This window comes from Dendrobium catenatum, unplaced genomic scaffold (assembly GCF_001605985.2).
Source record: "Dendrobium catenatum unplaced genomic scaffold, ASM160598v2 original_scaffold_186504, whole genome shotgun sequence".
Taxonomy (NCBI): Eukaryota; Viridiplantae; Streptophyta; class Magnoliopsida; order Asparagales; family Orchidaceae; genus Dendrobium; species Dendrobium catenatum.
In genome coordinates this window covers 99,264-113,670 of record NW_021504922.1, presented here as the reverse complement: position 1 = coordinate 113,670, position 14,407 = coordinate 99,264, and the positions used below count along the sequence as shown (strand labels likewise).

The following is a 14,407-nucleotide window of genomic DNA, read 5'->3' as shown; positions in this document are numbered from 1 at the left end:
GAAACCTCTCTAAACATATAGAACCTTCCTAATCAACATAAACATAATTTAGAAAACTTTCTTAAATAATTAGATATGATTTAGGAAAGCTTCCTAAACAAGTAAACATATTTTAGGTAACCTTTCTAAACAATTAAACACTTCCTAAATAGTATAAACACAAGTATGAAATTTTCTCAAACAATTTTCCCATTGATTATCTCCCCCTTCCTGCCCTGCCCCCCCCCCCCCCCAAAAAAAAAAAAAAAAAAAGTGTATCATACTACTATCTTATTCCTTACTTCGATGTTGATAGATTAACATTTTAAATGATAAATTTCTATAATTTGATATTTAAAATTTTCCTTTTAAATTTTAATTAAAATTTCATATATATTGAATTTTTAAAAATATGTGAACTCTCTTTCTCTATATATATTAATCACTAATCTTTTTAATTTAAAACTTAATGAAAAATCACAATATGATTATTATTATTTTCTAAAGTAAATTTACTGTATTATGATATTTTAAATTTATATACACATTTTGTACCCTCGTAAATTTAATTTACTAATTATAGAAATAAAATCACATATAAATATGTAGAATTTATATAATGAAATTTACTCTCTTATATAATATACATAAACATAGGTATTATGAATTAATTATTTTTAATTAATAATGAGTATAAATTTGAAATCTAACTATCTTTATTTTATATAAATAAAATTCTTTTAATATAATTTAATATTTAAATGTTTTTATTGAAAAAAATATAAATTCTAAAATATATTAACCTTTTCTTTTTATAAAAACTTAAATAACATTTTAATCTCTATTTTAAGTTCCTATAAATTTTTATGAAATTTCATTTGTAGACTGTTTAAAATTCTCAAAATTTTGTATTAAATTTTAAATAAGTAGACAACTTCAGCATCCAGGCCTCTTTTTTAGTTGAAAATAAGAACTAGGTCCATTTATTGACTATTTTAAAAAAATTGTAAAAAAGAAATTAATACAAAATTTCATTATATATATATATATATATAATTAATAAAGTATTATAGCTCCATTGCATTTTCATAAAGTATAATAGTTTAATTAACAAACTCAAATCAGGAATAACAGCTTGAATAACAAAGTTTACCAAAATCAATCCATTGCATTTTCAAATAGATTCATAATAAGAAAGTTAGCCATGGAAGATCCGCCCATAGCTAGAAATAAGTCACAGTAATACTACACTTTTTCATTGATATCTGGTGACAACCAATAGCAGGAGTGGAGGAAAAAAATTGCAAAGCACCACAACAGTACACATTAGAAGAACAATTGCAAAGCACCAAACAATATGCCTTTTTTCATACATGTAAAATTTCATTTCAAAACTAATATTTAATTCATGTAAATGCTCGACACAGAATATAACATAAACCTAGGCATTTTTGGCAAATTCACTAATAACAAAATGTCTAAGGACTAAAATCACGAAGAAGAGCTGAATCATGAGTTTTCATATTCAATGTAGTATTTTATCTTTTGTTTCAGTTTCGATTTCATTTTCATTTGTGTGAGTTCAAGAAAGACTATAGCAGATATTAATTTGTCATTATTTGTTTAAGTTTTGATCTTCATGAGAAAGGGGTCATTTTCAAAATTCTCAATATTTTCTTTGTCACTGTTTGAAAGTTCATTTGATTCAAGCACTAATAACATAGTTTTACCATGGCATTAGATTTCTATATGATCTTTTTCTTGACACTTGCTATATTCGACATCATCACGTTGTGTGATAGTGGTATTTCATTTGTAAGAGTTCAAGAAAAAGTATACGATTTTTGGTGGTAGAATGTGAAGACTGAACTGAAGGATGGACAATGGTTGATTTGATAATCAGATGAATTTGTGATTGTGATGGCTGATTGATTAACATTTTTTCTATTGTGAGGATTTCTTGTTATCGTCAAGGCTTAGTGTTTAGCTTCATTTATAGTTATATGTTCATAATATTATAGTCTTATACTCTTGTCTTTATTTTGGGATGAAGATCATTGAAAAACTTAGATGTCATCAACCTAATTTTTTTCTTGAAGATTAAATTTAAACTTCAATTATTTTAATTGATTTAAGTGGTCATTAACAATTTGATTTCCTTTTCTAATATATTATTGATTTATTCTAGACCTGCAATAGGTGGGAATGCAATTATTTCCTTAGCTGGCTTTTATATTGTTCCAAGTTCTAATAGGAACAAAATTATCTGTCTTCTTCGTGCCTTTTGCTATTATATGTGAACTTTTGACTGCATGAACTATGAGATTGGATGAAGAATGACTTTTAACAATTAATTCATTAATGAAAGATGTTTGATATGGTATTGACATGGTTTCATTTGATTTATTAGAGCTAAAAAATATTACTTACTCATATCCATCTCAAGTTAATTGAATCCATTTTATGCTTTTTTTGTTTCACCTCTCTATTCCCTCAATTTATGCTTATAATAATGCTGTGAAATTTATATGATATTAGTAAATTTGGACTACCCCTTAGTGTACATTTTAAATATTTTTAAGTAGTATTATATTCTATTTAAGTTGATAAAATCTTTTTGAATTATATTAGTTTCGCTTGTCATGTTGAATCTTTATTAAATTATTATGTTTTTTTTTTCAATATATTGCACTATTTTTAAAACATAATGTGATGCACTATGGCTCCATTATACCTTTGTGCTATGGTATTTTATTCATTATTAACAAGTACGATTGTATCTTTGGAGGGTGTAGTAGAAATTTTGAAGATTACCATCTTTATGAAAGAAGAAAGCTAAAGTGGAGTGGAATGTGAAGAATGGAGGATTCAATTCTTTTTATTATTTCTTTTGTATAGCCATCCACTTTTCAACCTTTATTTATATAAGGATAAAACAATAAGAAAGGAAAAGAGTCACTCCTAATCAAATACAAAGAAAGAAAAAAAAAACATACACTAATATGCATTCCAATTTTGTAGAACTAAGAAAGTATGTATGTATATAGTAGAGTTACAATTTCATACTAGTAGTAGTTCCACGGAGGAAACCTAAATCCCGTGGATTGCCGACTTGGATTGCCCCTAGTTTGAACACCATCCAAAAAAAAAAGATGAACAACTTGGAAGGAAGGAAAAGTGTCTTTTTCTTTCTCTACTTATACCTTTTCTTTTGGTGTACTTATTTTGAATGCATAAAGAAACAATGGGAAATAATAACCTTGGTTTTTGTGCTTATGGGATAGCATAGACATAGTCTCTTTGCTTGTCAAATTTGAGATTTGTACTGTATCACTGCAATTCTCTGTCGTCACTGCATGCATTGACCATTGTCAAAATCAAGTTTTTTTTTCTTCTTAGATGCTGAATTTCATTACTGAAGCCGTTCCTATTTGTTGCAAAACTTATAAATATTTAGTTTTTCTAGGGGATTGGATGCACAAAGATTACAAAGGCTAGAGGTGAAAGCTCTTTAAAGGGAAATCTAGAGTCGAGGTCTTATCTTGAGAAGAAGCTGGTGTTCTGCTTTGGCTCATGTGTTGCAGCGCAGCTATTACTACCTTTTGGGGAAGAGAATTTCTTATCCTCATCTGAGACTAAACTTGCTCAAGAGGTTTATCTTCCTTTTCATAAATTGCACTTGTTTTCTGCAATGTACTGTTTTTGATTGAAAAATTTATTTTGGTATTGCAAAACTGATGATGTAATTGCAGATAGCTACACGCATGGTCCTTCAGTATGGATGGGGCCCTGACGATAGTCCAGTCATTTATGTTACTAGCAATGCGGTATGAGGTTTTATTGGAAATGCTTTTTCTGTTAAATAAAATGTGCTTATTTGAGTAGGGCTTAAGTTTTTGTGGTCTAGATGTCATTCTAAATTAACAATGATTGTATAGATTTACCCAAATCTAGGCGTTTGTCACTGCCAAACCTTCTGTCACATTGCATCGGGCTTGTTGTGCGATAGAAAAGTCCCCCTCAAACTTAAGGAAAAATTCTATAAGATGATGGTGAGACCTGCAATGCTTTATGGTGCCGAATGTTGGCCATTAAAAGAGAAGCATAATACTAAGTTAAGTGTTGCAGAAATGAGGATGCTTAGGTGGATGAGTGGCTTTACCCTTAGAGATAGGATACAAAATGAGCATATATGTGAAAATGTTGGAGTAGCTCCAGTGGAATATAAGATTAGAGAGAGTCATCTTAGATGGTTTGGTCACACTAAATGGTGGCCTTATAATGACCCGGTTAGGAAAGTTGAGGTATTAGATTTAACTTATATTAAGAAAGGTAGATGTAGACCTAAAAGACTTAGAAAATATTAGAAATGATCTTTCTTTATTAGATTTAAATGAGAATTTAACTTTTAACAGAGCACAATGACGAAAAAGGATTCATGTAGCCAACCCCACGTAGTGGGACAAAGGCTTGATGTTATTGTTGTATAACTCCTTCCGTGGTTCTCTTGGAGTCCTCTGCCTTATTTTACCCATTCGTTATTGAACTAATATGAAATTAGCATCTAATCAATGTGTTGAAGATAATATGTTATGGTTGTGTAGGATTGCCATTGACATATTAATTATATTTTTCTTTTTTCCTTGAAAAAGAAGCGAAGCCCCTAGGATTGACAGTGTAATTTGGGTTTGGGTAATGCTTATAGCTATTAGATATTATTCAGGTTGAACTATTGGTCTTCTGCCTTTTTTTGACGTTGTTCGTGATATCTTCCTTTGTACATTTGCATGCTGGTCGAACCCTTCTTACCATTAGAAATAAAAGTTACAAATAAGAATACAAGGTTAAAAAAAAAAAGGAACGCCTAATTTAAAAGAGAAGAAATAGAAATATCCAATTGTTCTAGGTAAAAGGCTAGTTGGAAAGTGAATATCATTCTTATTTTTATTGATTCTATTGATCTTCTCGCCCATTTGTATCATTGATCTAAAAATATGGCAGATTAATCATTTTAAACGAAAGGATATTTCCATCTTTTCTCTTGTTACAAAGAATCTATAATTCCTTTCACTCCAAATCATACTAATAGGAGACAAGAAAAGATCCTCCAATGCCCTCAAAATTCTTTCTTGATAAATTCATATCCAAGTGGATGCAACTAAGTCCATGTCATCAACAAGTTACTCCAAATGATACTAATAGGAGACGAGAAAAGATCCCAAAGACCTTGAAATTCCTTATTTGATCAACTCATATCCAAATGGATGCAACTAAGTCCATGTCATCAACATAGGGCAGAGACTCCAAAGATGTTATAGAACTTCCTCCATATATATAAAAGTATGCTTCAACTGAAGAAGATATGGAAATCATTCTCGAAATTATGATTGCACTTCATACATAGTTAACTGAAGAGATATTGTTAGGAATTTTCCTTATATAATCAATCCATCCAAGCATTTTTGTTTTGAGAGGATGATGTAGACAAAGGGGGGGGGGGGGGGCTTGATGTAGACAAAGGGGGGGTCAACACGAGTCCAAAATAAATCAAATTTGGCTTCCCTTGAGTCTAGTGGCTCAATCAAAATTGAGCTGGAATTTTAGCTCATTTATGAGTTGGATTTTAGTTCATTAAATGGAACTAAAATATAGCTCATTATTAGCTATGATTTTAGTTCATAGTTATCTTTTTATTAAATGTATTTTTATGTTTTAAGTTTTAATGTCTTAAAGTTGTCTCTTGGGTTTCCAAAAAGGGCTTTTGGAATCCCAAGTTATTTGTTTAGTCTTCCCATAGTGGCTCCTTGAAATCCACCATGGCTTTATATGCTTTTGCCCCCTTGGATTCCGGCCGGCTGCTGGTTTCCCGTGCATGTGCTCCCTCCCGTGACCGTGCCCCCTTGATTCCCGCTCGGCCTCCTTGGCTCCCGCGGCTACCTCTTCGGTTTCTTGGTTTGGGCTGTTTTTGCGTGAAAAGCATTTGGGTTTAATGCTTTTGATGCTTAGTTTCTTGTGTTAAAATTAATGTAATGTGTCTCTTTGTATTCCCTTTCATACATATATATATGGGGGACTTGTAATGTTTGAAATAGTTATGAAGTTGAATGATAAGTTATTTTTGGAAGCTATAACCTACGGGTTTGCTTTGGAAATCCCGCGGGCTCTTTCCACCCTTCTTTTCTCATCCCCTCCGGAAATCCTACGGGCTCTTTCCACCCTTTCTTCTCGGGCTTCTAACCTCTTTCGTCTCTCCGCAAGTGTCAATCCACCTGTATCCTTCTTCTCAACAGTGAAGCAACTTTAGGGTGTCTTTGAGATCGAGTCGAGTTTGTGTTTTTAATTTTTTTTTATTTCTTAATTTGAAATGTAAGAGTTTGTTCGTCCCTCTTCCTCATCTTTAGTCATTTTCGTCGGTAGAAGTCCGTATGTCTTTTGTGATCAAGAGATATAGGGTCTCCTATATTTTTTGGTCGCATCAGAGGAACAGTACTTCTCGAAATCGAAAAACCTCCGGGATTACGAACATCTTTATCCATCAAGAAAGATTAGAAATAGTTAGTCGGGAATGTTCCATTGGTTGGAAAAAGAGATGAACGGGTTTTTTTCGATATTAATTCAATTGATGAGAAAGTAAAGCAGTTCCTTCTTATTGCTTTGGTGATGAGGAATAATCTCTTTCCAAGCTTTGCCATATGAGCTCTGGAATAAAATATAAAGTAACAAAATTATTATTTTTCATGACAAATGTTGAAAGGTCTTTAAATTGAACAGCAAGGAAACTGTCATTTATCCATAAAAAAGTTAATAATTTCACCATTAGGAATCATCTAATTGATAAGAAAAAATTAATAAATAGCTTTACTAACACCTATAATAAAATCATAGCAATGAGAAACATGGTTAGTCTAGAAATTGAACAGGCCAGATTGCTAAAATACTTATCTCGAATGATGTCTTCAACAAAGGAACCATATTTTGAGCTGAATATACGTCCAAATCTATTTGATAATGAAAGGGACGTTCAGCACGTTAGTCTATAATACCATGATCACTTTTCTTTTAAGGCTTGCAAAAATTCTTATGGTTGATAAGATTAAATCCTCTACCTGTTGCTTTGCCTTTCTAAGAAAAAATCCTTTTAAATACGATCTATCTTTTTAATTATCCAATTGAGAACCAAAAAGAAAGTGTTGTGGAGGGGAATTATATTAATAAGCACAATCCTACCTTCTTTGAGAGAAAACCTTTTCAAGATAAAAGCTTCAATTGAATCTTTTCAATAAGAGGATTCCTTAAAGCAATATATATATATATATATATATGTGGAAAAGACAGGAATGCCTGAGAATGTAAATGAAACGGATATAGGAGAAGAACCCATAGTGTTGGTTATCTGAGCACCCAGCCTGTGAGTTTTGCCAAGATAGATCAAAGATGATTTTAAGAATTTAATTATATGACCTGAGATGGCTTCAAAGATGATGAAAATGCTCTTTAGATTGTTAGCTTGAAAGAAAAAACCACAATACAATAAAGTGTCATATGCTGGAGCTTTATAAAATTTTTAATGGACATCCACATAATTAATAAAGAGAAGTAAGCTCTCCATTGACAACAGTCTAATATTTACATGAGTATAAATTCCATAATGTAAAAAAAATGAGAGGAAAAAAACGCCCTAGAGTTTTATAGGGAATTTTTTTTTTAAGAAAAGCAGAAAATGCTTCATTAATAACTAAAAAACGGATTACATCCTAATAGCATTTGATTCATCCTTTAACAAATTAATGAAAGTAGGATGAATCTTATTCATGACTAAATCATCCCAAATAAAAGAACTAGAATCTTATTACATGAGTTTTATAGGGAATTTGATTTGCAAATATAGAAAGATTTTTAAAATTCACTTTAAATAGGTACTTTTACTTGTGGATTGAGTAAATCATTCGTGAGCAAAAACTCTACAACAACAACAACAACAACAACATGAAGCCTTTATCCCACTACGTGGGGTCGGCTACATGAATCCTTTTTTCCCATTGTGTCCTTATTAAAAGTCAAATTCTCGTTTAAATCTAATAAAGAAAGGTCATTCCTAATATTTTCTAACCAAGTCTTTTTAGGTCTACCCCTACCTTTCTTAACATAAGTCAAATCTAATACCTCTACTCTCCTAACCGGGTCATCGGAAGGCCGCCGTTTTATGTGACCAAACTATCTAAGGCGACTCTCTCTAATCTTATCTTCTATTGGAGCTACTCCAACCTTTTCAAGTATATGCTCATTTCGTATCCTATCTCTAAGGGCAAAGCCACTCATACACCTGAGCATCCTCATCTCTGCCACACTTAACTTAGTATTATGCTTCTGTTTTAATGGCCAACATTCGACACCATAAAGCATTGCAGGCCTCACTACCATCTTATAGAATTTTCCCTTAAGTTTGAGGGGTACATTTCTATCACATAACAAGCCCGATGCATTCCTCCAGTTCAACCATCCAACTTGAATTCTGCTGAAAATATCCCCATCTATTTCACCATCACTCTGAACAATAGATCCAAGATATCTAAAACGTGTATTCTTATTAATGACTTGATCGACCAAAGTCACAATCCCCTCACTAGGTCTATTACTACTAAAATTACACTCCATATATTCCGTTTTAGATCTACTCAAGCGAAAACCTTTAGACTCTAAGGTTGACCTCCATAATTCAAGTTTACCTTCAACTCCCTCTCTAGTCTTATCAACAAGAAGAATATCATCAGCAAAAAGCATACACCAAGGTACATCCTCTTGCAAATGTCATAGTGAGAACATCCATGACTAAAGCAAAAACTCTACAATCAATAAAATTCTCTTCCTACGATAAAAGCACCATGTGATAAATTTCAATGTTTGTCACACCCCAATCCTTTCGATTATTTCAAATCACCTGATATATATTGGACTTAGCTTCTAATTTTGGCCAAATTGATTCCTTTCATCATCCTAACTTTTAAGAATATAAATTCTCCCACTTCGAGTTTAGTCATTGTTTGCTTTGAGTTATAATATTTTTGCTGACGAATTTGAGATGCCTTTAACTTGTCTCTAATTGACCTAATTTTCGTAGTGGCTTGATCCACTAGTTTTGGATCCATTTGTTGCCTCTCTACAACCTTGCTGACTAATTAAAAAAAGCTGTGTTGTTTGAGCACAAAACCATATCAGTGGGGTTCAAATCGAAGTAATGCATTCATTCATTTTTCTTCTTCTTTTTTTCTAAATTTAAATAGGCCAACACATCAATCAAGAGAGAGTAGTATAGTAGAAGTATTGTATCTGAGTTAGTTAAAGAGGTTGTGCTTAAAAGAACATTAATAATATATTCTAGAAATGTCAGATGTATTGAGTACGGGGAAATGTTTTGAATTACTTCCATGATTCACATTCTCATTAAAAGCATTAAAATCTAACTAATGGAATTTGCATTGTTTTACTTATAAGAGCATGATCTGGTGAAGTATGGTGGACTTTATTCATATCTCCAGCATCCTTTCTTCCATTTAAAGATAATATTTTCTGTATTGCTTTGCATTAGTTAATTATGGAACATGATAATTTCCTAAAAAAATGATAATCTAGCTGCAGCACTTGTATTTTGTGTTGAATGAGCAAAATAGATTCGATCATATGTCCTCGAAATGTAAGATATTGAGCAAAGTTCTGTATTTCTTACAACGTGCCATCTCACGAAAGGCCTCAAAATTCATTGAGTTGATGCAGAATGAAGAGCATTGCTTTGTCCAATTGGGATTTATTTTCTGTAGCAATGCATTTATTCATCTCTTTTTTTTTTCTCATTCATTTCATTTTTTTTATTCATCATTATATTATGATTATTATTATTATTATTTATTTTTAAGTCAATCAACAAATTGCGTCCCAACGAAGTCATTATGTGACTTTCACGCAATGAAGTTGTTGCAATTTCACCATTTTTTCTTGTCTTTTTATGGTAAAATGTTTGATTGGAGGAGATATTCATCAATGCTCAGAACTGAGCCTTCAAAAGAAAATATCTGGAAGGCTATTGACGATTTTGATCATTTGCGGTTAGTTTCAATTTCAGATCGACTATTTTGGCATTGGGAAATGTTGATTGACATGGATATTTACGATGATTTATTTACTCTATCATCTTCTATGCCTTATTTTGATTCAGATTTTCCATCTGATCATAACCCTGCAGATTGGATAGTTACACTTAGATTGTGGCTCAGTGACGGTGATTCTTTAGACTGGGCTCATTAATGCGAGCTTTTAACTCAAGTAGGGCATTAAGATGCTTTAAATGGTTCAATAGCCCCACTGGCTATTAACCATCCCATTAGATGGTTCAACAAATGGCCAACGGCTTATCCGCCCAATTTCAGAAATCATTGGGAAGTAAGGACCCCAGATCTACTTAAACCCTGACACTACCCTTAGCAGAAATCTGGTTAATTATAATCTGATTTAAGGGAAATAGAATCCTATGTCTGTAAAGTACGATTTATGCATTCGTGTCATTTTTTGAGCCAACGGATTTCTAGCGACTCTACTGGGGATTTTTTTTCTTCTTTGGATGAAAAGAAATTTTATATTTCGTCTCAAATAACCAAACATCATAAAATAAATATGGATGTTTTTTTTTTCAACGCAAGCTTATGTTTTTTTTTTCCAACAAAATTCAGGTTGACTTATTCCCTGCAAGTTCTGTTGACATATTGATTATATGACGCCTGTGAAGTCCTTTATGACTGTGAACTTAGGCGAGGGAGCTAGAGTGCAGTTCCCTCAAGCCATTCTAAACATAGGCTATGCCAATGTTTAAAATTGCGTATTCGGGTATTGAGGCGTTTTCATTCGTGAGGCGAGGCATAAGCCTCAAGGCATTTTGAGGCGTAAGCCTCAAAATCAAAAGATTGCGTAAATATAAAATGATAAATTTTTTATATACGTAGATGCTGTGATAATGGATAAAGTAAATAAAAAAGCATAAGATATGAAGTGAAATCAAAATATCTCAATAATAAGACAATATGAAATATAGTTCAACTCAAAATTCTATCTTTCCCAAAACTCCAGTAACTTTTCATTAACATATATTCCAATTTCCAAAATAAAATATCGATGCGCATATCATATAAGAACTCATAAAGTCATTCAGCACTGTCACATCATAAGGGGTTCTTCATTTGAATCAACATTATGGTGAACTGTGGCTTCCCTTTCCTTTCCTTATAGAGTCCAATGTCGGGCATTTACTTCAAGATTTATGTAAGTTTTAATTATAAGTATAGCGTGAGGCGTTAACCTCAATGCCAGTGAGGCGAGGAGGGACTCAAGGCGGGCCTCAACCAAGTTGAGGCGCAAGCCTCATAAAAAAAACTCGAGGCGTTTTTTACTTGAATTGCGCAAAGGCGAGCCTCATTTTGCGCAATTTTAAACCATGGGCTACGCTTGAGCGACCATTCAATTCAGAATCATTTTTGAAGTTATGCAGTTCCAGTAGTTCCTTCCTGAGAATACTGTCAACGTACCTAGTGTTAAAGGTTTCACCAAGAAGTCTATTACTGAAGCTGTCAATGAGAAGGCTCCCAAGAGTGCATTCTTATTTTCAAGGATCTCTATAGCACCTGCTGCTATTCCAGTAATGCAAAAGAAAACTCTTTACCCTAAGATGCAATATGTTGTCGTGAATTTGACCAATTAGAACATAATGCAGGATGAAGTGCCTAAAGAGTACAATACTTAAATTCTTGATGCATGTATTAAGCTTTCTAGGAAAGCCAAAAGGAAGGTCAATGCTCGCTTACGTGCTAATGGTTGGATGCCCAATACTCTTTAAGAATCATTGCCGCAGTTCGAGGCAAATGTACCCACCAATAATGATTTTGAACCATTAAAGTGGGTAAAGTGAAATGATGATAAGGGAAAATTAAAGAAGTTTTTCTGGGAGACTTCTCATCAGCAGTCACAACTGCCAAAGAAGGAATAATCTACATCTTCCAAAATATACAAGATACTAAAGGCTGTCAAAGACAAAAATTTCCAACGAAGGCTAAGAATAATGTCATTGAAGTCATTTCCTTAAATACCGCTCGACCTTAGAACAATAAACTTTAAATTTCCTCCATACAATCGAGACTAAGAAAATTCTGTCATAAAATTGACCCATACAGAAGAAAACAGTTGGGAGTCTTCTGATAGTCTACATGCAAAATGCTATAATAGAATATATGATAAACGAATACCCCAACAATGGTATCATGTGTTTGGTCATTCAAAAGGTGCATTCTGATGTTGGTGGTCGTCAGTATGCGACAACGAAAATGCAACAATTTTGGGTTCCAAAAAGATCCAAATATTCTGAAGCTCATAAAGAGGACAATGATAAGGAAATCTATAAAGGGTGACTCAAATCTCATGTTCAGAAGTTATCCCTCAATAAATTTAAATTTAAATTTAACCACCTTAGTCTACTCGAAATCCCTGAGAGGAGGCAACCCATGACTGCTAATCAGATTTCTTGGACACTACGGTCAATGATTATTAGTTTTGGTAGGCTAAAACCTACGGTATGCTCGGGATGATGAAAACATGGGATCTTGATCGGGTTTACCTCCATTTTCCCCGCAATTGAGACTAAACACCTAAAAAAGTTTCATCCTTAATCGAGAGTTTTCTCTTACGTGTTAAGAGTGGTAATTGATCATGAGTGCTTATGCTCATGGGAAGTAAGGCTATCAGATATACTTAAATCTTGACACTATCCTCAGAAGAAATCTTTTGGCTCAAGAAAAATAACACAAATGCGTGAATCCCACTTTGCAGGCATAGGTTTCAATTTTTTATAAGTCAGATTATAATTAACCAGACTTCCCCTAAGGGTAATGTCAGGGTTTAAGTAGATATGGGATCCTTTCTTCACATGAGCACAACCACTCATAGTTAATTACCCCCCTTAACAAGTAAGATAGAGCTCTCGATTAAGGATGAAAAATTTTTAGGTGCTTAGTCTCAATTGTGGGAAAAATGGAGGTAAACATAATTAAGATCCAATGGTTCCGTCGTCTCGAGTATACCTCAGGTTTCAGTCTACCAACATTAACAATAATTGAACGTAGTGTATAGGAAATCTGATTAGCAGCCATGGATTACCTCCTCTCAGAGATCCCGAGTATATTAAGGTGGTTAAATATAAATTTTAATTTTTTGTGGGAAAACTTCTGAACTTGAGATTCGAGTCGCCCTTTATAGATTTTCTTATCATGATCCTCTTTATGAGCTTCAAGATATTTGGATCTTTTTGAGACCCAAATTTGTTGTCTTTTAGTTTTCACATATTGACGACCACCAACATCGAAATGTACCTTTGAATGACTAAATTTATGATATCATTGTCGGGGCTTTCATTTATCATATCTTCTATTATAGTCTTTTGCATGTAGATTATCAGAAGGCTCCCCCAACTGTTTTCTTCCGTAATATGGGTATTGACCTATCTTATAGTCTATTGCATGTAGATTATCAGAAGGCTCTCTATAAGATTTTGTTAAAACTTTATTGTTATGAGGTCGAGCCATATTTGAATAAATGGCTTTATTGATAGATTTTCTTAGCCTTCATTGCAAATTTTTGTCTTTGACAGCCTTTTGTATCTTGGATATTTTGGAAGATGCAGATTCTTCTTTCTTTAGTGGTTGTAACTATTTACGAGAAGTCTCCTAAAAAGACTTATTTAATTTTTTTTATCATCATTTCTTTTTACCCTCTTTGGTTTAAAACCATTATTGGTCTAATTGCGACGATAATTCTTGAAGTGTATTGGGCATCCATCCATTAGCTCCTAAGAGAGCGTTGGCCTTCCTTCTAGCTTTCCTGGAAAGCTTAATACTTGCATCATGAATTTCAGTATTGTACTCTTCATGTACTTCATTTTGGATTATGTTCTGACTGGATGTATTCACGACAACAGATTGCAGCTTAAGATAAGGTTTTTTCTTTTGCATTACTGGAGTAGTTGCCTGCACTCACCGGGTTATCGGAAGGCCGCTATTTTATGTGACCAAACCATCTAAATCGATTCCCTCTAATCTTATTTTCTACCGGAGCTATTCCAACCTTTTCACGTATATATGCTGTCTCTAAGAATAAAGTCACTCATCCACCTGAGTATCCTCATCTCTACAACACTTAACTAAGATTTCTCATCCTTAGATTACAAGATATGATTGGTATAAAATTAACCCAATTTTTTGTTAAGTCTTAGTTATCCAGATAAATGTCATGTCAATGTTGCAACTTTCAAATTTGAAATCTGAGCAAAAAACCAGCCATGGAAAGCACATATTAATCATTTTTCTGATGCTAGAGTATGCATTCAGGGGGAATTAGA

At 33.0% G+C, this 14,407-nt stretch overlaps 1 protein-coding gene across 6 annotated transcripts in view; it reads left to right on the top strand.

Moving 5' to 3' along the window:
• LOC110101998 (probable inactive ATP-dependent zinc metalloprotease FTSHI 5, chloroplastic) overlaps positions 1–14,407 on the top strand; it is a 107,557-nt gene that overhangs the window by 51,012 nt on the left and 42,138 nt on the right. For 5 of the 6 annotated variants that reach the window (XM_028692385.1, XM_028692386.1, XM_020830120.2 and 2 more), the window contains exons 14-15: positions 3,446–3,631; positions 3,732–3,806. In XM_028692385.1, coding sequence (XP_028548218.1) covers positions 3,446–3,631; positions 3,732–3,806 — 261 coding nt within the window. Of the gene's footprint in view, positions 1–3,445; positions 3,632–3,731; positions 3,807–14,407 lie in introns of those variants that run through there. The other variant, XM_028692387.1, reaches the window with a different exon arrangement.